The 23,065-nt window shown below is 33.1% G+C and overlaps 1 protein-coding gene across 7 annotated transcripts in view; it reads left to right on the top strand.

Moving 5' to 3' along the window:
• The window catches only part of OXR1 (oxidation resistance 1), a 437,591-nt gene that overhangs the window by 382,417 nt on the left and 32,109 nt on the right, over window positions 1-23,065 (top strand). For all 7 annotated transcript variants that reach the window (XM_058564776.1, XM_058564781.1, XM_058564778.1 and 4 more), the window contains 5 exons: window positions 2,475-2,627; window positions 9,601-9,785; window positions 12,981-13,741; window positions 16,832-17,000; window positions 20,562-20,724. In XM_058564776.1, the coding sequence (XP_058420759.1) occupies window positions 2,475-2,627; window positions 9,601-9,785; window positions 12,981-13,741; window positions 16,832-17,000; window positions 20,562-20,724 (1,431 nt within the window). The remainder of the gene's footprint in view (window positions 1-2,474; window positions 2,628-9,600; window positions 9,786-12,980; window positions 13,742-16,831; window positions 17,001-20,561; window positions 20,725-23,065) is intronic.

Here is a 23,065-nt window from a genome sequence, read left to right on the forward strand (position 1 = left end):
AAATGAATTTATATATGATGCAAAACACTTAGATATAGTAACTACCAGAGACAACAGGACTAGTCTAAAATTATTAATTTGTATAATAAAATGAAAAGATTGAGAACTTTGTTAATAAATATTAATGATTAAACAGTGTCATGCCACTGTTAAAATCTAATTCCATTTTAGGTTTTGTAAAAATGTAATCATAGTATATTAAATACACTTGTTTTGCAGTATTTTATACTGGTCGGTCCATCCTTCAAAAAATATCTGTTGAGTATCTGCCCAAGTGCTAGAGATTCATCCCTGTGTTTTAGGAGGGGTATATGAAATTTAGAAAGGAAGTCTAAAAATTCTTTCCTCATGGATGTTTAAGGAATTAGATCCATTAATTAGAGTAGAAAAACTTATGCTAAAATTTGATAGCTGTTTTCAAGTATCTCAAAGTCTATGAGAATGAAGAGGAGGCAGCTTTGTGTATTATTTCAAAAGGCCAAATCAGAGCTATTAAGTGTTAGTTACAAAGTGGCACATTTTAGCTCAAAGATCTGAAGAACCTTGCTACTATGAAAACTATTCTACCAGGCATTGTGCGTTTACCCATAAGGTATGAAATGCCTCTGTGGAAGTATTTATTTATTTATTATTTTATTGAGGTCACGTTGGTTTATAACATTGTGTAAATTTCAGGTGTACATTATTATATTTCAGCTTCTGTATAGACTGCATCGTGTTCACCACCAATAGTCTAGTTTTTATCTGTCGCCATTCATATGTGCCCCTTTACCCCTTTTGCCCTCCCTCTACCCCTACCCTCTGGTAACCACCAATCTGTTCTCCTTATCTATGTGTTTATTTGTTTATCTTCCACATATGGGTGAAATCATACAGTATTTGTCTTTCTCTGTCTGACTTATTTAGCTTAGCATAATACCCTCAAGGTCCATCCGTATTGGCACAAATGGCATGATTTTTTTCTTTTTTATGGCTGAGTAGTGTTCTATTGTATATGTATACCACATCTTCTTTATCCGTTCATCCGTTGATGGGCACTTGGGTTGCTTCCAAGTCTTGGCTATTGTGAGTAATGCTGCGATGAACATAGGGGTGCATATATCCTTTTGAATTAGTGTTTTCATGTTCTTTGAATGAATGCCCAAAAGTTCCCTTTTCTCCACTTCCTCTCCAACACTTGTTATTTATTGCCTTTTTAATAATCATCATTCTGACAGGTGTGAGGTCATATCTTGTTGTAGTTTTGATTTGCATTTCCCTAATAATCAGTGATGTTGAACATGTTTTCATGTGCTTCTTGGCCATCTGTATATCTTCTTTGGAAAAATGTCTGTTCATATCCTCTGCCCATTTTTTGAGTGAGTTGTTCATTTTTTTATTGTTGGACTATGGAGGTATTTAAAACAAAGATTAAAAGGCATGTCTAGCCTTCCTACATTGTACAGAATATTGAACTTTGGGGGGAACTATGAGTTCTAAGGGGTCTGTGAACTTGGATATAAAAATTTTTTGTGAAATCTAGCATTTTTTTAAGTTAGGAATATAAGCAGCAAACTATAGAGTATCACCAGGCTTACCTGTGACTTTGTCTCCAATAGAACTCACAGATATTTTCAGATCACTTTAGATTTGTTGTAGATATCACAGAATGTTATTTATCTCCATCTACTTCAAAATTATAATTATCAGAGTCATCAGTAGATCTTGTTATTTAATGTATTATTAAAGAAGTATAAATATATATGACTATATCGCCAATTTAAAGTATGTATATATAAAACTCTAATTTTTAAAAAATGTTTTGATAATTGTATTTCAATATAATTTTTCTTTGTAATCCTGTATTTTATTTTAAATTTTCAAAAAAACATTCTGAGAAGGATCCATTCACTGCAAGAATGGTCCATGGTGCTGAAAATGTTAAGACCTTGTGATCTAACTAATAAAGACTTTGTAGAATGGTATTGATAAACTCACTGTAGCTTAAGATTTTAAAAGGTTCTTCCAGTGAATAGCTTCTGCTGAATTCCTAGGTATCACAGATAAGCACTCTACCTTTTCTCTGCTCCTAACACCTGAGGGATGTACTAAATAATCTTATCAGGACCAGTGATTTAATTCAGGAGCAGCTGAATGTGTGTGTGTTATGTGTATGTGTAGAGTGGGGGTACAAGAGATGTAGTTTTCAACATTCTCCAGATGATTCATATATATATATGAATATATATATCTATGTCTCCATTAAAAAATCATTGAAAATGTAAGTTTAAGCTGTGTTAGAGATCTTTACTGAATGTCAAATACAGCTGTTGAGTGCTATTCTGTCCTGTGTTTTTTTACATGAGGATGTTTTGGGCTGACCTCCAGAATATGGTGAGAAGAAAGAATACTTATTGGGGAAAGCTATTCATTTGGCCCTAATAATGTGCTTATTTTTAATTAGTTCTCTGACGTGCCTTTTTGTTTTTTTAAAGACTCCTGATGTACTTCACCTGAAAGAAGCAACTCCCTCATCTACTTTTACTGGTATTCGACCTGCCCGAGTTGTATCTTCAACTTCTGAAGAGGAAGAAGCATTTACTGAGAAATTTCTTAAAATTAATTGCAAATATATTACCAGGGGCAAGGTAATGAATTTAGAAAAAACTTTTATCGTGCTTTATTTATTACTAAAATATGACAGTTTGGCATTTATATTTTAAGTCATCAACATCAGCAAATGCTTGAATATTTAAAATTGGTGACACTACTCGTTTGGGTTAATGTGGACCTTGCTCAGAACTAACTTATAATCTAGTGGTCTCTTGCAGTTGTTAAAGGCATTGGGATATAAATAGATTTACTACAATAAGGTACAGCTAATTTGCTGTTGGTAGAATATTTCAAAAAGCTGATATAAAATGACCATTACTGGGCGCTGTTTGGAGTGTAGCTCTTATAAACTTAGTATAACACACAAATAGGAAGATAACTACTATTTATTGATTACCTACTATATGCTGGAAACTTTATGAAGCATTTTAATTATTTTATCACCTCAAAATAACCCTGTGAGATAGGAGGTCCTATTTCTTCTTCACAGAAAAAAAAAAAAAAAACTGTCAGAAAAGGTTAGTAAGTCCAAGGTTTTTCATTCATGGCCAAAATTCAAACCCAGTTTGAATCTATGTTTTATCTACCACACCTTGCTGCTTTTCTAAGCAAAGAATTCTAGCTTACAAAGGGAATACAGTAAAGTAACACAAAATAAACTCCCAGTATTGCTTAGAAAATAACTATAGCACGATATCAACTTTAGAAGTCATACATGAGAACCATTACTTTATAGTCATAATTCATAAATTATGAGTATTTGGAATACAAGTGTTTAGTGCTGTAAATTGCCCCCTGTGTACTGTTGTAACTGCATCCACAATCTTGGTAGGTTGTATTTTCATTTTCATTCAGTTCAAAATACTTTCCCTTTATTTTTCCTTTGGCTCATGGAATATTTAGGAGTGTTTTAGTTAGTTTTCAAATATTTGGGGATATTCTAGATATCTTTCTGTTACTGATTTCTAATGTTATTCCATGTGGTTGGAGAACATACTGCTATTTGAAGGCTCAATTTATTAAAATTTGTTTTATGGTTCAGAATGTGGTATATCTTGATGAATGTTACATTGAAAAGAATGTGTATTCTGCTCTTGTTGGGAAGAATATTCTGTAAATGTTGATTCAGTTAAGTGATAGTGTTGTTGTTCTGTATCCCTCCTGATTTTCTGTCTATTTGTTCTATCGATTATTGACAGAAGGCTGTTTAAACTCTTCTCTGTAGTTGTGAATTTGTCTATTTCTCTTTTCATTTCGATCACTTTTTGTTTCATATATTTTGAAACTCTGCTATTAAGTGTAAAAATGTTTAGGATTCTTATATTCTCTTCATGAATTGACTTGTTTTATTATGAAAGATCTTCTTTATTCTTGGTAATATTCTTTGCCATGAAATCTGCTTTGGTGGATACTAATGTAATCACTTCAGCTTCCTTTTGATTAGTGTTAACATAGTTTATCATTTCCATTCTTTTACTTTTAGCTTGTGTCTTTATATTTAAAGTGGGTTTCCATAGTTTATATTAGAATTCACTCTTTGAGTTGTATATTCTATGGGCTTTGACAAATGTATAATGACATATATCCACCATTACAGTATAATACAGAATAGTTCATTGCCCTAAAAATCCTCTGTGTACTGCCTATTCATCTATCCCTCCCCCTGAACCACTGGAAACTACTGATCTTACTGTCTCTACAGTTTTGCCTTTTTCAGAGTGTCATATAGTTAGAATCATACAGTATGATTGTATTATTTCAGATTGATGGCTTCTTTAACTTAACAATATACATTTAAGAGTCCTCCATGTCTTTCGTGGCTTGACAGCTCATTTCTTTTTATCACTGAATAATGTTTCATTGTGTGGATATACCACAGTTTACTCATTCACCTACTGAAGGAAATCTTTGTTGCTTCCAAGTTCGGACACTTATGAATACAGCTGCTATAAACATTCATGTGCAGATTTTGTGTAGACATAAGTTTTTACCTCATTTGGGTAAAAACTAAGGAGTGCAATTGCTAGATCATATGGTAAGACTATGTTTAGCTTTGTAAGAAACTACCAAACCGTTTTTCAAAGTGGCTGTATCATTTTTCATTCCTACCAGCAATCAGTGAGACTTGCTGTTGCTCCACATCCTCACCAGCATTCCCTGTTGACAGTGTTTTAAATTTTAGCCGTGCTAATTGGTCTTTAGTGATAACTCGTTGTTTTAATTTGCACTTCCCTAATGACTTACGATATTGAGCATCTTTTCATGTGCTTATTTGCTATCCATGTATCTTTGGCATTTTCTTTATTTTTCAAAGATGTTTTCACTAGGCATAGAATTTTAGGTTTACAGGGTTTTCTCTTTCTTTCAGAACTTTAAAGATGTGTCTTTCAGAACTCCACTGTTTTCTAGCTTGCACTGTTTCTGAAGAGAAGTCTTCTATTATTTTCATATTTGGTGTTCTGTACAAAATATATATTTTTCTTTGGTTGCATTTAAGGTGGTCTCTTTATCACTGATTTTGAGCAATTTGATTAGGATGTGACTTGGTGTATTTTTTGTATTTGTTTTGCTTGGGGTTTATTCCGTTTCTTGGATCTCTGGGTTTATAGTTTTCATCAAATTTGGAAAATTTTTGGCCATGTTTCTTCAAATATTTTTTTTCTCTCTCATCCTCTCCTCTTCTTTGGGAACTTTAATTATGCATATTTTGGGCTGCTTGACATTCTATCTCATAGCTCACTGATACTCTGTTCTTTTTTTTTAGTTCCTTCTTTTTATTTTGAATAATTTTAATTGCTGTATCTTTACGTCCACAATTTTTTTTTGCTATGTCTAATCTGCTATTAATTCCATCCAGTGTGTTTTTCATCTCTGTAAGTTCAAACTAGGTCTCTAATATCTTCCATGTCCCTATTTGCCATGTACAATCTTTCTTCTGTATTCTTGAATGTATGGAATATAGTTGTAATAATTATTTTAATCTTTTTTTAACCAGTTCTTTTCTCTCTCTCACTTCTGGGTTTGTTTCTATTAATTGATTTTTCTCATTGTTGAGTCACTTTTTCCTGTTTCTTTGCATGCCTAGTAATTTTCAATTGGATACCAGATGTTATGAATTTTATATTGTGGGATGCTGAATATTTTTGTATTTCTGTACATATTCTTGCACTTTTTTCTGTGACACAGTTGTTTCTTGGAAACAGCTTGATCTTATATCATGGCTTGTTTTTAAGCTTACTTAGGAAGGACTAGAACAGCTTTAAGTCTATAACTACTTTTCCCCCCTTACTGAGACAATACGCTTCTGAGTATTCTGAGACCCTGGAAATTTCAAGGATTTTTGCTCTGGTTGGTGAGAACACAAACTATTCCTGACTCTGTAGACTCTAGGGGTTGTTTCCTCTGCTTCTTTTGAGTGCCTCTTTTCTCGTCCTTGGATAGTTACCAACATATAGGTAGCAACCAGTACTCAACCAGAAGTTTGAAAAAGGAGCCTCCGTAGATCTCCAAAGCTTTCTCACTGGAAAGTGATCATCTCTCTTTTCCTTTCTCTGCCTGTGGCCTGGAAACTCTCTCCACTCAGTATACTGGGGCATTTGTAGAGCTCACCTGTTTATTTCCTGTTATTCAAGTATCACTGCCCAGCATTCCAGTATTTGAAAACAGTTATTTCATGTATTTTGTGTGTGTATGTGTTTTAGTAGTTTTAGGCAGAATTAGTTCTTGGCTAGAAGCAGAATTTCAGTTGTTCATATTTGAATAAAAATTCTATTTAAGGATCAAAGCAAAAATAAGTTATCGGCAGGGTTAGGAATGGCCTGCAGCCTGTGTTCTTGGAACATAATCTCTTATTGGAGGCTGGCTCTGTTTATTTTAATGCATGGAATAAAGTATGCAGGAAAAGATGCTTTTTCATACAAGTCATATTTTCTTCTTTCTAGTTCCTACAGGTTGATTGTAATAAAGGTTATTTATATAAATATTATGGAAATTTGTCAACAGTAACTATAATGGTCAAATGACTGTGGACTTAAGACTGGAAGAAAAATCAGTACTACAAGTTTTTCTCTCTGCTGGAATGAGTTCCCAAATCATAGTCTTTTATTTGCTAGTATTTACAGAAATATTGTAAGTGGTAACTTTTCTTTTACAGATAGAGTTTTTTTCCTAATAGAAATAGTGTCTCCTTAGATTAGTCAGGTAATTGCACATAGGGAATTAGAAGTTATTAATATTAAAGAGAAATCTGTGCTTAAAGTATCTGAAGATGATGTGGATTAAGAAGATACTCTAATTGGAAACCTCTTACATTATGCTCTTGCTTCTGTTAATGTGTCTGGATTTATGAAACAGTATTAAAAAAGAATGAAATGCAAATGCTTTGGTCTGAATTTATGATATCAGACTTGGTCTTTGTCAAATGAATTTGAGAAGTTACTTTCTCAAGAGATTTTTGTGAATTTTATGTTGAAGTAATGTTTCTCATGGCCAACTGTTTTGATTTATGGAGAATGACATCTGACAGAATACCTCAAAGAGCCCAGCTAGAGGCAGAGGGAAAGAAGCTTGAAGAATACATCTGTGGATCCTTTCAATAGTGGCAAATAAGGGTGAATTCCTGGAAAGTAACATTAGCAGGTTGATCAGTCCAGTGTTAAGATGTAGGACTTCAAGCTCCTTCTAATCCAAAAAGTAGAAGTACAGTTTTGAAAGGCTTTTCAAATGATTTCTATAGTTACACTACTAAGATTGTAGTATTAGTGTGTATAGTGAATTAAAGCATTAACATTACACTGGGCCTTTTCTATCATACATACCTAGTAATCATTGTCTTTGTGAAAATCCTCTAAAGTGAAAAATAGTATGTAACATTATACCAGTGAACCAAATATTATATCATCGTTTAAAACTAGTCCTCAGGTGAAACTTATGAAATCAAGAATGACCTGAAGTCTTTCAGGGAACCTGGGGTTTGCTTTCCTTAATCCTAACTGATTGCTTGGTTTCATTTAACAAATAACTAAGTTTATGGAAGATGAGATAGAGGAAAGTATTAAAGATCGGAAATCTTTAAGGTTTTATACGTTGTGTATACTCTACTCTTGATTATCTATTTCTTGGATTGTCCCTGGCAATGTAAATATCCCTACAACATACTTTACCATCTCTCATTAAATTGAGTTGGCATGTGATCCAGAAATATAAACTGATGTATATGACTCTATTTAAAGTATTGACCAAAAGATGATTAGGCTATGGTTTATATCAAGTTACTCCTTCTTTGAATGGTTCGTGGTCTGAACTAAAAGAAATATTATTCAGAGTTTCAGATTCATTCCCTTTCCCACACCAAAATGCACACACATACGTATTCTTCTCTCTAATGTGCAATACCTTTTTTCCACTTGTGATTTGTTGACCATTTTTAGTTGGATTTTCTTTTTTTACGTTTTTACTTGATCATTTTTAAAGGTAGTTTGTCATAATTTAAACTTTATGTTCTTAAAATTAAGCCAGATAAATTGACAGAGCTGAATGTATATGGACTTGGAAGGAGGGTATGATACTAAATCAACGAGGATTTAAGTTTTGCTTAATAGCTTCAGGAAAAAGACCACTTTGAAGTAACTATTTGGTTTATTTTTAGAATTCTGTCTGGCTCTTCATTTATACACTTAGAGAATGTAGTGGAATGGGAGTTTAAAAGTGGTATTAAGGAATATTTAGCACTTGAGTCGGAGTGATTATAGTTTGTGACTCAGGTGTGGCAGGATTATAGTAAAAAGCATGGACTACCTGAATTTTGAATCTTGGTTTACCACTTATTAGTTAGCTATGTTATTTATTATTTAGGACAAGTTGCTTAGCCTCTCACAACGTTAATTTCCCCATCTGTTTACTCATCTCAGAGCTATGATTGTGAAGATCAAATGAACAATAATGTATAAAGCATGATACATACAAAACATTCAGTAAATATTAGCTAATATTAGTGGAATCTGCTTCCTATGGATTTTGGTGTGCTCACTTATAAAATGAGAGGGTTGAACTCTTCATATTTGTGTCGCTATTTGTATAAATGTATTTAAAACTTAATAGCTTTTCATGATTAAATTAAAAATGGTTACTGTGTACCTTAGAGGTCATCTAATCTACCTAATTTTATAGATGAAGAAACTGAAGCCCAGAGGCTTTGCTTGCTTAAGGTCACATAGCTAGGTAATTGCAGAGTCAAGTGAAAATTTTTTTTTTTTTTTTTTAAGATCAGCCCTGTGCTAACATCCACTAATCCTCCTCTTTTTTTGCTGAGGAAGACTGGCCCTGGGCTAACATCCGCGCCCATCTTCCTCCACTTTATATGGGACACCGCCACAGCACGGCCTGTCAAGTGGTGCGTTGGTGCGCGCCCGGGATCCAAACCGGCAAACCCCGGGCCGCTGCAGCGGAGCGTACGCACCCAACCACTTGCTCCACTGGGCCGGACCCAAAAGATGTTTTTTTAAAGATGTTTTAAAGAGATTATACTATTTTCCTTGTATAATTAATTGAATTATCAATACATTATTTATTAAAACTGCATTGTGTACATGAAATTATATGTGGTACTTTTAGTGAGGGAACAACACAGGAAGCAGTACAAATTAATGCAAGTCCATCCCTTGCAAGTCCATCCCTTGCAGGACTTTACAGTCCCTTCTTACATTACTGAAGTTACCTTGCTGATATAACTCAGTATTTTACCGAAGCTCCAAATTTTAATTCCTGACTTGATTGTTTGAGGGTGAATATGATATTCTTTGTATTTTGCCTCTGCTTAAAAGGAGAATTTACTGGGAATATTTGGCTTTTGCTAAAAACGTTTTCATGAGAATGCCATAGTGCTTGAATGTACTACTTTTATATATAGTAGATGGCCTAACATCAAAAGAAAATTAGTAAAAGTAGCTAGAATACTTCTTGACCATTTAAACTTTGAATATTAAATGTTATTTTCTTTTTTCGTCTTAGGGCACAGTCAGTGGTGTGCTGCTGGTTACACCAAATAATATAATGTTTGATCCACATAAAACTGACCCCTTGGTTCAAGAGAATGGCTGTGAGGAATATGGCATCATGTGTCCAATGGAAGAGGTGATGTCAGCAGCAATGTACAAAGAAATTTTGGATAGCAAAATAAAGGAATCCTTACCCATGTAAGAGTGGTCTTTATACTCTTTAGCAGTTTTATTGCATTTAGATAGTTAGCCCTGGTCTAATACTCTAAAGTATTTTTTATTAGTTTTATTGTAGCTGCTTTTCATTTTATCAATAAGAAAACAAAACTTTATATAGTAGTGAAAAGTTTATTCTTTTTTATTTTTTTGAGGAAGATCAGCCCTGAGCTAATATCTGATGCCAATCCTCCTCTTTTTGCTGAGGAAGACTGGCCCTGGGCTAACATCCGTGCCCATCTTCCTCTGCTTATATGGGATGCCACCACAGCATGGCTTGACAAGCGGTGCATCGGTGTGCGCCCGGGATCTGAACCGGCGAGCCCCGGGCTGCCGTAGCAGAGTGCATGCGCTTAACCACTTGCGCCACCAGGGTGGCCCCTGAAAAGTTTATTCTTAATGCACCTAGAATAGTGAGGAATCGTTTTAGATTTATATTTGTATATTTGGTCAGAGAACTGAATATTTAAAAGTAACCAATAGTATTCATTTAATGCAATGTTTACCAGCCATTTTTATTCAAATACAGCATTCAGAGTTCTAAATTATTTCTATGAGCAATTTAAGGTAACATAAGTAATCAAAGGTAGCTTTCAAATTTTCCTTAGAAGAGTCTGAAGAGTATGAGATTTGGGGGAGGCCACGTGAGCAAAGACCTGACAAATACCTGCTATAGCCAGAGCAGCTTTATTTTTTATTTATTGATTTGTATGTTTGCATTTTTCTCCCTCAGGAAAGTATAAAATAGAGGGGAGAAGACCCATAAAATGCACAAATATAAAGAGTTAACCTTGGAACATACTGGTTAGGGGATTTGTGTGATTTAGAGAACATTGGTGTGAGACTACAGGTCAGCACAGCCTTTGAAAGTAATGTGCTTGACCAAAGGAATGACCAGAGAGAAAAATGAGGAATAAGAAATAAAAAGAGAAGAAGATGAAAGATAGGTATACAAAGAAGGGAAGAAGTAGTAGAAAGAAAGAAAATTGCTATGTAATAGAATAAAACTCCTTCATTCCTCCATACATGACTTGGTCAACAGTTTAAAAACTGGCTTCACTTTAACTGATACTGAAACTTATATCCCTGTATTATCCCACAGGGATGAAGATGGCTGTTTTAAAATTAACCCTTTGGACAAAACTACTTACAAAGGAGAAGAAAAGCAAATTATTTTTGTTTCTGTGGCAGACCACATGAGTTGTTAGGATACTTGTGGGAGAATAGAATACCTTATTCAAAAAGTCTCCATTATATCTTCCACCCAGTGGATATTATTTTGGCTTGGTAAACTCATCTTTAGAGGTGCAGATAATTCCTGGGATCCCCTCTACTGTTAATTATTTTTATAGATCGTCATCCAAAGTCAGTTTCAGCAAATAAAGGATTATTGGGGTGGTTGGAGGGATGAGACAAAGGTGAAGAAGGAGTGAAGGATTAGATTAAAAGAGAAACAAGATTATATACGTGTGTATATATTGTCAGTCATTGGTGAGATTTACTTTTTGTTGTCTTGCTTTTCCATTTGTATTATGATCCTTTGCGATTCTCTTATGCCTAATGATGTGTAACTCTTCTACAAGGTTGCTGTAGGGCTCCTCTTGCGAATCACTGTGTTATCATTCAGAATGTCACCTGGAAAGACCATACATTTATCCAAACATTTAAAAAAATTCCTCCCAAAGCAAATATCTTTCCATCTTGCCTTATGAATTGATTAAAAACAATATTTGGCAACAAATCAGATAAATAAAGCAAGTGGTTTTGCGGAGTAATGTCATGGATGGCAAAATGAAGTATAAGATTTGATTGGTTTTCTTCTGTCTTATACTTCTTGGGAAGCTGATTTCAAAGGTATTATTCTGGAACTATATTGAACCGTAGCAGCATCATTGAGATAAATAAATATTTAGTCTTTCAGCATATTAAGTCTGAAGCTTACAGCACTTATCTAAATATATATCCTGTTTGGTTTGTTAACTTTATCTCTTGCCTAAGGGTCTTATTAAATGTACAGGTACAGTTTCTCAAAACTTTTACCAAGTTCCAAGACCCTATATATGCAGTCTGAGTGGATCACCAGTAGATGACACTATTACATATTTAGTAGCAGCAATCGGATGCTTGTGTTTCTGAAGGTGAATCAGATGCAAGGGAGGCAGAGATATGAATTGGGCTTCAACTACTTAATACTTTTTAGAAAAATTAATTTTACCTATCCTAGTTATAAAAACTATACATACTCATAGAAAATTTGTAAAATGCCAAAAAGTAGAATAAGAGGAAAAGAGTTACCCAATTTCATCGTCCAGAGACAGCCAATGATTGTTGTGTCAAATTACTTTCCAGTCTTTTCTATTCTCAAACTTGTGTAGATGTTAGTACTTTTTTCACTAAGAACTCCTGTAATTTCCATTTATCACAAACTACTTTTAACTATTTTAAATTGCTAACTTGTATTTCATGCTATAGATGTTTGCATTACTTCCTTCTAGAACTTAAACTATCTAATTTGTGAACATTAGTGCTTAAATATACAAATGTCATTAAATATGGAAATCTAGATGTAATTATGAACCATTCAGCTGTCTAATATCTAAACCCTTTAGCTGAACAGGTTTTCTTAGGATTATTATTAAGAGTAGTTACTGGTAGCCTGAAGAATTCCTCTAAGTATTTTTACGTCAGTTCTATTCAGGTTGGTTTTCAGCTTTGTATTTAAGCTGTATATTTTAGTTTAATCTCTATTTAAATGTAAATAAGCACTGTGTGTATGTACACATGTGTATAATATCAATCAATGTATATTTATTTTAAGACATTTAAAAACTTTATGCAAAATTTTACCTAAGCTTATTTTCCATGTTCCATCAATGAATAAATTTTAGTTTAGAATTATAACTTCACCCACAACTTACATCATCAACTTCTCTTCAGGTAGATTAATTCAGGTAATCTTACATTAATGTTTCCCAGATCTTAAGCAATTGATACAAAAGCTTGACTTAATTACTTGGTCTATATGAATATATCGAATTTTTGATATGCTGTTAAGAGATGTATGCTACATCCTTTTAAAAAAGCCTTTTTAGTGATAGTAAGTCGGTGTTAAGTTTGTGCAAAATAAAATACTGCACTTTAAAAAGTCTTATAACTTTTAATCTTGTTTACTGACAGAGAGATAGATCAGTTATCAGGAAGGGACTTCTGCCATTTAAAGAAAATGACAAGAAGTAATACTGATGAAATAGACTCAAGAATCCGCGATGCCGGTAATGACAGTGCCAGCACTGCTCCTAGGAGCACCGAGGAGTCTCTTTCTGAAGACGTGTTCACAGAATCAGAACTCTCACCTATACGAGAAGAGCTTGTCTCTTCAGATGAGCTGCGACAAGATAAGTCATCTGGTGCGTCATCAGAATCTGTGCAAACTGTCAGTCAGAGTGGAGTAGAATGTTTGACAATCATATCAGAATCTACCAGTACTCCTGATCACTTAAAATCTGATTCTGGACAGTCTACGAATGAAGTTGGGACTCTTCCTCTTAAAACTGATTTAAATAACCTTGAAATGGCCGCTAAGAAAGGAGATAAGTCTACAGATAATTTGCAAGAAATATCAGATTCTAAAGAACAAAGCACAAGTATGCAAGGTAATGCAGACCAGGATTTTCTTCTTAATGAGAATTCACTACACCAAGAAGAGGGTGAAAAAGAAAGTATGCCTTGTGGTAAAGCAACAGAATTTAAACAAAAGCAAACTGTCAACAAAGGAAAACAAGGAAAGGAGCAAAATCAGGACTCGGAGACAGAGGTAGAAGAGCTACGGAAACTCTGGAAAACCCATACTATGCAACAAACTAAACAGCAAAGGGAAAATGTTCAACAGGTGTCACAAAAAGAAATTAAGCATAAAATAGCCACTGCCGATATCGAAGGTAAGTGTTAAGGAATACATAAAGTAAGTTCATCTTATTGCATATTGTCTCCCTCTTTCCTCACCGATTCAAAAGCTGCTGTATCGTAGGCCACTCTGAAGGATAATCTAGTAGTGCTTGACTGATGTTTCTCTGAGGACAGGTATATAGTGTCTGGTTTCTACTGTCTTGTCTTTTCTTATCCCATGGTGGATTGTACATATAGTAAGCATCTTTTCCACCATGTTTAAATATTCCTGACCCACTGCATTCTATCTTTAAACAATTTATTTCTTGAAAGTGCACACAAGCTCTGTGATACTTTTGATTACTACATTTTCTCTTTTTAGTTCTTGGTGTTACCTTATTAAATGTCTTTTTTTCATTGCATATATAATATCCTAATTAGTTGTAATTGCCAAAGTTGTAATTCCATCTTTTTTTAAAAAGTGCAATTAGACATAAAAATCTGTTTCTAAAATTCTTTCAAGTATTCAGAAGTTCCATCATTGTCTGAAATGTGTTTTCCCTTAAAAAGCAGGAAATTTATTTATTTCTAAAATAAGTGCTTCTGCTTAATACATTATGGGTTAAATGGGGTGTAGCTCAGGTATCTTAGCTAACATTTTTATATTCTGTTGGAATATTGATTCCAGGTTAATCCAATTTACATATGAACTTTACTTTTTTAGATTCAAAAAGTTTTTATTGTTAAAATATATGTAAAACAAAATTTACCATTTTAAGTATAAAATTCAGTGGCATTAAGTACATTGACATTGTTATGCAACCATCACCACCATCCATTTTCAGAACCTTTTCAATTTCCCAAACTGAAACTCTGCACCCATTAAACAATAACTCCCATTCTCCCCTCTCCCCAACCCTTGGCAACCACCATTCTACTTTTTTTCTCTTATGAATTTTTGTCTTTTCTCTAGGCACCTCATATAAGTGGAATCATACAATGTATGTCCCATTGTGTGTGGCTTATTTCCCTTAGCATAATGCCTTCAAGTTTAATCTATGTTGTAGCATGTGTCAGAATTTCCTTCCTTTTTAAAGCTGAATAATATTCCTTTATACATACCACATTTTCTTTATCTGTTCATTCATTAATGGATGTTTGGTTTATTTCTGCCTTTTGACTGTTGTGAATAATGCTGCTCTGAATAGTGATGTACAAATATCTTTTCCAGTCCCTCCTTTTAGTTTTTTTGTATATATACTCAGAAGTGGATTTGCTGGATCCTATGGTAATTCAGTGCTTAATTTTTTGAGGAACTACCAAACTGTTTTTCATAGTGGCTGCACTATTTTGCATTCTCAACAGCAATGCACACAGGTTTTGTTCAGTTTTTAAAACACTGAATTTTCTCTGCATCCTCTAATTTAGATATCCTGAAGAACTAAGGATTATATTCAGTAGATGTTAAGGAATTTATTTACTCAAAGCCAGTTCTATAAAAGACTGAATATTTCTTCTTTTGTAATATATTTTCTTTATTCAGAACTAATGAACATTTGACAAATATAGGAGGTTTTAGAAAATTTATAAAAATTACCTGGAATTCATCACCTAGAGATGATCACTGTTGACATTTGACATATTTGTCTTTGATCTTTGATGTGTATGTGTGTATATATATACACATATATATACAATTTTGATATTATTTGTATGTATATCTACATATGTATTTATTTTTTATATAAAATCGGGATTATACAGTGTGTAGTGTTGTATCCTGCTTTTTTCACTTAACATTTTGTGCCACAAACATTTTCCCATGTCATTTATAGTTCTTTGAAAACATGGTTTTTAATGGCCCTGTAAGTTAACCATTTACATGTTGTTAAGATGATAATACATTCAGTTCTTATTAACAATTCATGTTGTTAAGATATTTCCCATCCTTAATGTAAAGAATACTGGCGTGAATATCTCTATTTGATATCTTTGCGTCTGATGGTCGCCTTATATTTCTAATCTTTGTAAAAGATAAAATAAGGAATTCTGTTTAACCCAATGGTGTGGTAGACTACTTTCATTTTAGTAGGTTTTTTGGAGTGATGATGAGGGGGAGGTTCTATTATGAAAAAATACTAAAAGGAGAAAAACTAGTAAATATGTTTAAATAGGTATGCCTGGATTGTTACCATTTGGTTTCTTCCTTTTTTGGTCAGGGAGGAAGGGAGGATGAAAATTAGTTTTAAGTAACTTGAGATTCTATAACAGGTAAATAGTCAAAGTTTCTGATCTTTAGTGACTTTATAATATAAAAACTGTTTAATAAGTATAAAACTGTGGAATATAATTGTGGAAAGAATGGTAAAAGTTCACTCTTTTAACCAGATGCAAATACTGGGGCTCAGATAAATTATGTACCTCACACAATATTACACAGAAAAAAAACCGTGACTAGTATCCACATCTCCTGACTATAACTAAGTACTTTTTCCTCCACAGTATGTTGCCTTCATATGCTAATTAATGTCCAGATTCCAGAATTCAACCATATTGTCAGACCCTCAGTATACCTTATGTCAGCACCTCTGGTTGGAAGAGTTAGAGATAATTCAGGCTTAATAAACTGTCCAGGTGGCTGAATCTAGTGTATTGTTGATTGTTTTATCACACCTTCGATGTATGTAAAAGTTTCAGAAACTTTTTAATTAAATTGTTGTCTGTAACAACCATCTTAAAGTAAACCTTTAAAAATTTTACAAACTTATTTAGATGTTATTTTAGAAGACCGATAAAGAATGTGCAGAGAATTATATATGTATATATAATTACTTTAGTATGATTGTTACAAAAAAAATTTAACAAGAGAGCTCCTGAAGCTTTCACATTTTTGTCTGATACCCTTAGACATAATTTCAGTTCATTACTTGGCTGTTAGTTCAGTAGTCTTGCTGTACCTGTCACTTTATCTTTGATGGAAAAAAATACGAGTTACTTAAGAGAATTCACCTAAGTGAGTATCGCTAAATTGAAGTTTTATTCTATAGTTATTTGTCCAAAGTTTGGAGGTAAACGTTACTTAACCTAAATTATTTAAGCATGGTGTATGACAATTGAATAAACACTTTGTGTCTCAATTCTAGGTTCTGCACTTTTAAAAGAAAAGAGAAGGCATCGATTACATAAATTCCTATGTCTCAGAGTTGGAAAACCAATGAGGAAAACATTTGTATCTCAAGCAAGTGCAACAATGCAACAGTATGCACAGAGGGATAAGAAACATGAATATTGGTTTGCGGTGCCACAAGAAAGGTAAAAAAACAAACAACAAAAACCTGAAAACATTATTGAGATTCCTTAAATTAATATTTTGTATATCACTTAACACCAGTGACAAAGTACTTTTGAAAATTTCAAGTACTTTCAAAAGTACTTTCAAGAAGTCAGATTAAAACCTGACGTTGTCTATTCAAAATCATCTAGCTCCTATTTTATACTCTTTAATTTACCACATTTTTAATTTTATTTCCCTTTGTGGTTTAATGCAAAAAATGTGAATATATACCTAGTTTTAGTAGTAAAGTTACTTACTTAAAATGTCTTACAGCAAGAAAGTTCATCAAAATATTAACTGGTATGGCCCCTACTTCAAGGCAGGTAATAATGTGTAATTCCGTTTTTAAAATTTCCTCAAATACTTACTGAATGCCTGCTGTATACGTTGCGCTAAATTAGCTACTAACACGATCTGGTCTTCAAACTATTTTTTGTGTATGTGTGTGAGGAAGATTAGCCCTGAGCTAACATCCAATGCCAATCGTCCTCTTTTTTGCTGAGGAAGATTGGCCGTGGGCTGACATCGTGCCTGTCTTCCTCTACTTTATATGGGACGCTGCCACAGCATGGCTTGACAGGTGATGCGTCGGTGCGCGCCTGGGATCCGAATCTGGGAACCCCAGGCTGCCGAAGCGGAGCATGGGCTCTTAAATGCTTTGCCACTGGGCCAGCCCCTCAAACTATATTTTTGTACTCCCTACACGATAAAATTTTTCATCATAAGTTTAAGCAATAGTAAAGGATGTTTGCCCTCACTCTATTTTAAATATTGACATTTTAAGTTAGAGCTGTTACATTGATCTTTTAAATATATGCAGTAGAATCTAAACGTCTTCACAATTGATGGATAATCTACCATTATACATTTCAAAACTACTTGAATGTGCTCTTCTTTAAAAGTTAGAATTTGCATCATTACTTTTTCTCTTTGAACTTGTATTTCTATCACACCTCCTCATAGAATCTTATTATAAGGTGCTGTATTTTTATTCCCTATTATATTTCTTTGCAACAAATTACATATACTTAAACATTTATGCGTGTGTGTGTATACTGAAATTACATTTATTTTAAAATTTTCAGTGACTGTTGTCAAAATAGTAAAGGGTCTAGGGTTTACCCTACTTGCAAGCTAACAAGTTGGTCTGCCTCATTTTCATGCATGCTGGCAGAAAACATGAGAGTAGCAATAATAGCAGTAGTCAGAGTACCAGTATTTGCATAAGACCTGTGAGCCTCACTTCCCACAATGTGGTGTTAAGGCCAGGTGACAGCTGCACATGCCATGAGTTATGTTACAGAAGAGGAACCATAAGTTTAGGGAACCTAAACCTTTTATAATATGTAGTAAGCATGGTTACCTTTTGCTCCAGAGTAAGATGCTATTTCTACCTTCTAAGACTATATTATGCTGTTTCCTGTGCTGTGTTTCCTCTTCTTGAAAAGATAGTGCTGAACAGAGGTACTCAATGCCTCTGCTCACAAGATATGCAGAAATCCAAGAGAAAATTGTCTATCAACAGCTACATTATTCCAAATGTTACTTAATCCAGAAGAAAATTTTATCATTACAATTATTACTTATACATAGTTGATCAAAGCAAAACAAATTATGAATTATTGTGATTATTACACATAAAAAGTAAAATATTACAGGAAATGTCTTAATAAGATAGATAGGCCTTTATCCCAGTTAGTTTATATCCATTGATGAATATTGTTTATTGAAAGGACGAATTAGGATTCAGCCCCTCAATTCTGGCTTCTCCCTTTTTTCTTTTTTTTATAAGTAGTGAGAAGCTTTGTTCACAAAAAAGTATATGAGACTGAGAAGAGTTTTATTATAAGAATGTCATTCAATTCTTTAAGCATGTTTTTATTTATATTCTAAAAATTACTTAATCATCTTTCATCAAAATTATTTTTAGTGGTCATCAATGAACAACTCCATTAAAACTCCTTTAGTTTTGTGGAAATCAGTGAATTAGAAACCACCCAATATTCAAAAGGATTTACTACGTAGTCTTTAGAATCATTCCCAACTTTGGACAGCCTGGAAGTTTTTATACTTTAAGGCATGTACCATTGTAAAATTTTGGATGGGTAAGGCTATGCCCTTTTTTTTTGTAAAGTAGAAAAAGTGCTTTAGTGAAAATACAGATATTCAGATTATCTATAATATATCTTGATCACACTGTTCTTAGGCAGATTAGTATGAGTGAAGAGTAACATGGAAGTAGAAGATAAAGAAATTGATGCCCTTAGAACTATCTTAAGTGTCTATGTATACCTCTTATAAAGTCTTTATATGTTGCTCTGAAGACTCCTGCTTTCAGGGATATAATGATGAAATTCTTGTCCCTCCTCCTCACACTCAAATATACAGTACAATGTGTGCATTCAACAAAATGTGATTGCAGTGTTTAAAAATATGATATGATTTGCATAATTCACAAATAACTGAAAGGCACAGAGCCAGATGTTCATATTTGCCGGTGATATCGAGATGACTAGAGTGAAAAACTTAACTATATCTTAGTTAAAACTAACATAAGGATTTAGTTTTTTTCATTACTGTTGGCTTTATTTTAATTTGTACATGGAATTTTCCATTTTAATATTGACCTTGCACCCTGGCTAATGTTCATTAAAAATTAGTTTTATTAGGGCTTTAAACTTTATTGTATACATGTAATATATGAAAATTACTTTTTTGAAAGAGACATATCATCTGAAGATGAAACTTAATACTCTTTTAATATGTTAGCTGCCACATAAGAAATGACACTTTAAAAAAAATCATTAAATTAAAAACATAATTTCCAGAACCATTGTTATTGATTGGTAAATGTTAGTTGAGAATTTTGTCATCAATTTTCAATTATTTATGCTAATTAAAGCCAACATAGTTATTTGAAATGTGTGTTGGACCCTCAAATATGTTTATCAGAGATTTAATTGTCTTGTAACAACAGGCTTTACTACAGTAAACAAAATTGAAAAGGGAACAAGAGATTTAAAAGATTGGATCATCTATCCCTGAACCAATAATACACTATGCTTTCCTGATATCATTTAAAAGTTAAACACATTAAATTTCTATTAACTTGGAAAAATTCTGTATAATGTTCAGGTTTCAAATAGCAATTAGTAAATTGTTTACTTGTATTTTAGATAATTAGATCATTTTGTGAATGAGGTCAAAATTATGGGTTCAGTTTCTCTTCTCATCACTAGTTTCTTTAAAGAGAAAAAAACATTATCATGGATAGCATCTGAGCTTGTCAAAAGCATGCCGAGGAAAATCTTAATATAGTTTTCTCAGAACAACTTTGACAGAACACAGCCAAATAAATTTTTTTAAGTTAACGTCTTTCTGGTAGTGGGCTTTGTTACCTTTTTAAATAAGGCCTAATATATATTGTGTATATTTTAAGTTTTCTAGTTTTGTCGAGATATTTAACAAATATAATTTTGTAATTCTAGCTAACAGCACGGAATACTAGGTCTATTTTTAATAGTCACTTGTTCCGACAGGACAGACCACTTGTATGCCTTCTTCATTCAGTGGAGTCCAGAAATATATGCAGAAGATACTGGTGAATATACCAGAGAACCTGGATTTATAGTAGTAAAAAAGATTGAAGAATCTGAAACAAATGAGGATTCTACTAATGAAGCAGCAGCCAGAGAATGGGAGGTAAGGAGAAAAATGTGAAGATTTCATTCATCTTTTCACTTTGTGTGAATTTATAGCGTTATGATAGAACGGGCAAAGTACAAGAGTAATTTTTTAAAGGTTTACTGTCCATGTATATATGTGTTTATTGAATAAATCTAATTAGTAACTTTGGTTTTATTACTATTTGTCATTTTCCTTTTGCTTTAAAATACTAGAGAAGCAACCTTTCAGCAATAAAATGACTTTCATTGAGTGTATTTTAAAATCATATTAATTGTTGTTATACTAATTTTCATAGGACATTTTTTTCATATCTGATTCATTTCGGTATTATCTCCTGCATGGAAGAGGTACAGCATTCGTTAACATATCCATACAAATCAACATTCCTTTCTAAGTCCATACCGAAGCATTATTTTGACATGAATTTAGCAATAATGCTAGGGAAATAAGCGCATGCTAATTTTACAAAGTAGTAAAAGTTTTATGTTGTCAGATTTACTAAACTTGTATAAGTGGCCAAATTAACACTAATTAACTTTTTGTAACCCCTTTGAGATACATTTGCATATCACGTTTTACGTGCTTTGTCTTGTGGGATTGATAGGATGACAGTATCTGGTTTTTCTGTTGTGGTTGCTTGGATTAATTTCTTCTTGATGCATTAGAAAGTAGAGAGCAGATGCTAAAATGTGATAATAAATAGAATCAAATTTTGTTACCCATTTGGTGTTAATGTTCGTGGTTGTTTTTGTGATGTGAATTTCTCATGCATGTACTTAACATGTATAGTGATCGAAGGTGTACATGTCATGTCTTTTGTTTGAAATGCAGACTTCATTTTGAATGTGTCTAAGTCCATTCTGTGTAGTATGTACACATCAGTTTCTTCTGTAACTCCAATGTAATGGAGGGAAAGAGGTAGCATATTGAGCATTTATTTTGGATTCTTTTAATACTTAAACCAACATTATTAATCTTCATTACTACCAGCTTTATTCGCAATAGCTTCAAACTGGAAACAACTTAAATGCCTATCAGCAGGAGAATGGATAAATAAATTTTGAAATATTCATAAAATTCCAAATAATACAGCAATAAAAAAGATCTACTGGTACAGGCAACAGCATGAGTGAATCTCACAGATAATATGTTTAATAAAAGAAGCCAAGCTACACATAAAAGAGTATAGACTATAATTTCATTTAAGTGAAATTCAGAAGCACAAAACTTGTCAAAAGTTCATCAGACTACCTGTGTCTGGCGGTTGAGGGGTTGGTTGGCTAGGGGCAGGAGGGAACTTTATAGAGTCCTGGAGATGTTCTATATTTTATTCTGGGTGACGGTTACGTGGGTGTTGACATATGTAAAATAATCCCTGTGTATTTACACTTAGCTTTAGGAGGCTTTTAAAATAGCCCAGGTGATCAAAGATGTGTACCTGTGTTAATGTAGCAACAGTTGAAGATAGTGTGGAAGGAGATGGAAAAAAGTTTTTTCAAAAGGTATTACCTAGCTAATAAGACAGGATTTAGTGACAACTAGGTAACAGTGACGTTTCTAACTTGAGTGACAAGGTGGATGGCAATATATTCAATCAAGTAAGGGAATTGGGAGTTTTCTCTCCATTGTGGTTAGAGCACTTAACTTTGGAAATAATAGACTATTATTATTGATTATTTGACTGTTGACTATTTTAATTCAAAGGAACTACTTCAGTTCTTTTGGAAGACTCTGCAGATTATAATTTCTGAAGAAAAAATAAATGTTCCCCCACCTGTTTTCAACCAGAACTGATTCAAATAAAAAGAAAATGGAAGAGAAAAAAATTTAATTTTAGAGGTATTTTGCTGCATTGTCTAGAAACAGTACTACACTGTCCAATATGGTAGCCATGCCACAAGTGGCTATTGAGTACTTGAAATGTGGCTAATTCAACCAAGGAACTGAATTTTTAATTTTATTTAATTTTAATTAATTTAAATTTAAAAACTGATACTTGAGTCAGTAATTCGATATGTATGGTATAACTTGGATATACAAATCTACTTTTTCGATTATAAATTGCATGAAATCCAAATGTGATCTAAATAAATCTAAATCTAAATAAAATCAAGTATTTCCCATGGAAATTTAGTGTCTGAATTGAGATGTGCTGTAGTGTAAAATATGCTATAGATACAGTAGCCACTAGCCACAGGTAGCTATTGGGCACTGGAAATATGGCTAGTACGAATTGAGAAATTCTGTAAATATGAAATATACACTGGATTTTAAAAATTTAGAATTGAAAGAAAAAATGTAAAGTATAATTAATTTTATATTGATTATGTTGAATTGATAATATTTTGGACATATT

The sequence above is a fragment of the Diceros bicornis genome, chromosome 21 (assembly GCF_020826845.1).
Source record: "Diceros bicornis minor isolate mBicDic1 chromosome 21, mDicBic1.mat.cur, whole genome shotgun sequence".
In the NCBI taxonomy this organism is placed as follows: domain Eukaryota; kingdom Metazoa; phylum Chordata; class Mammalia; order Perissodactyla; family Rhinocerotidae; genus Diceros; species Diceros bicornis.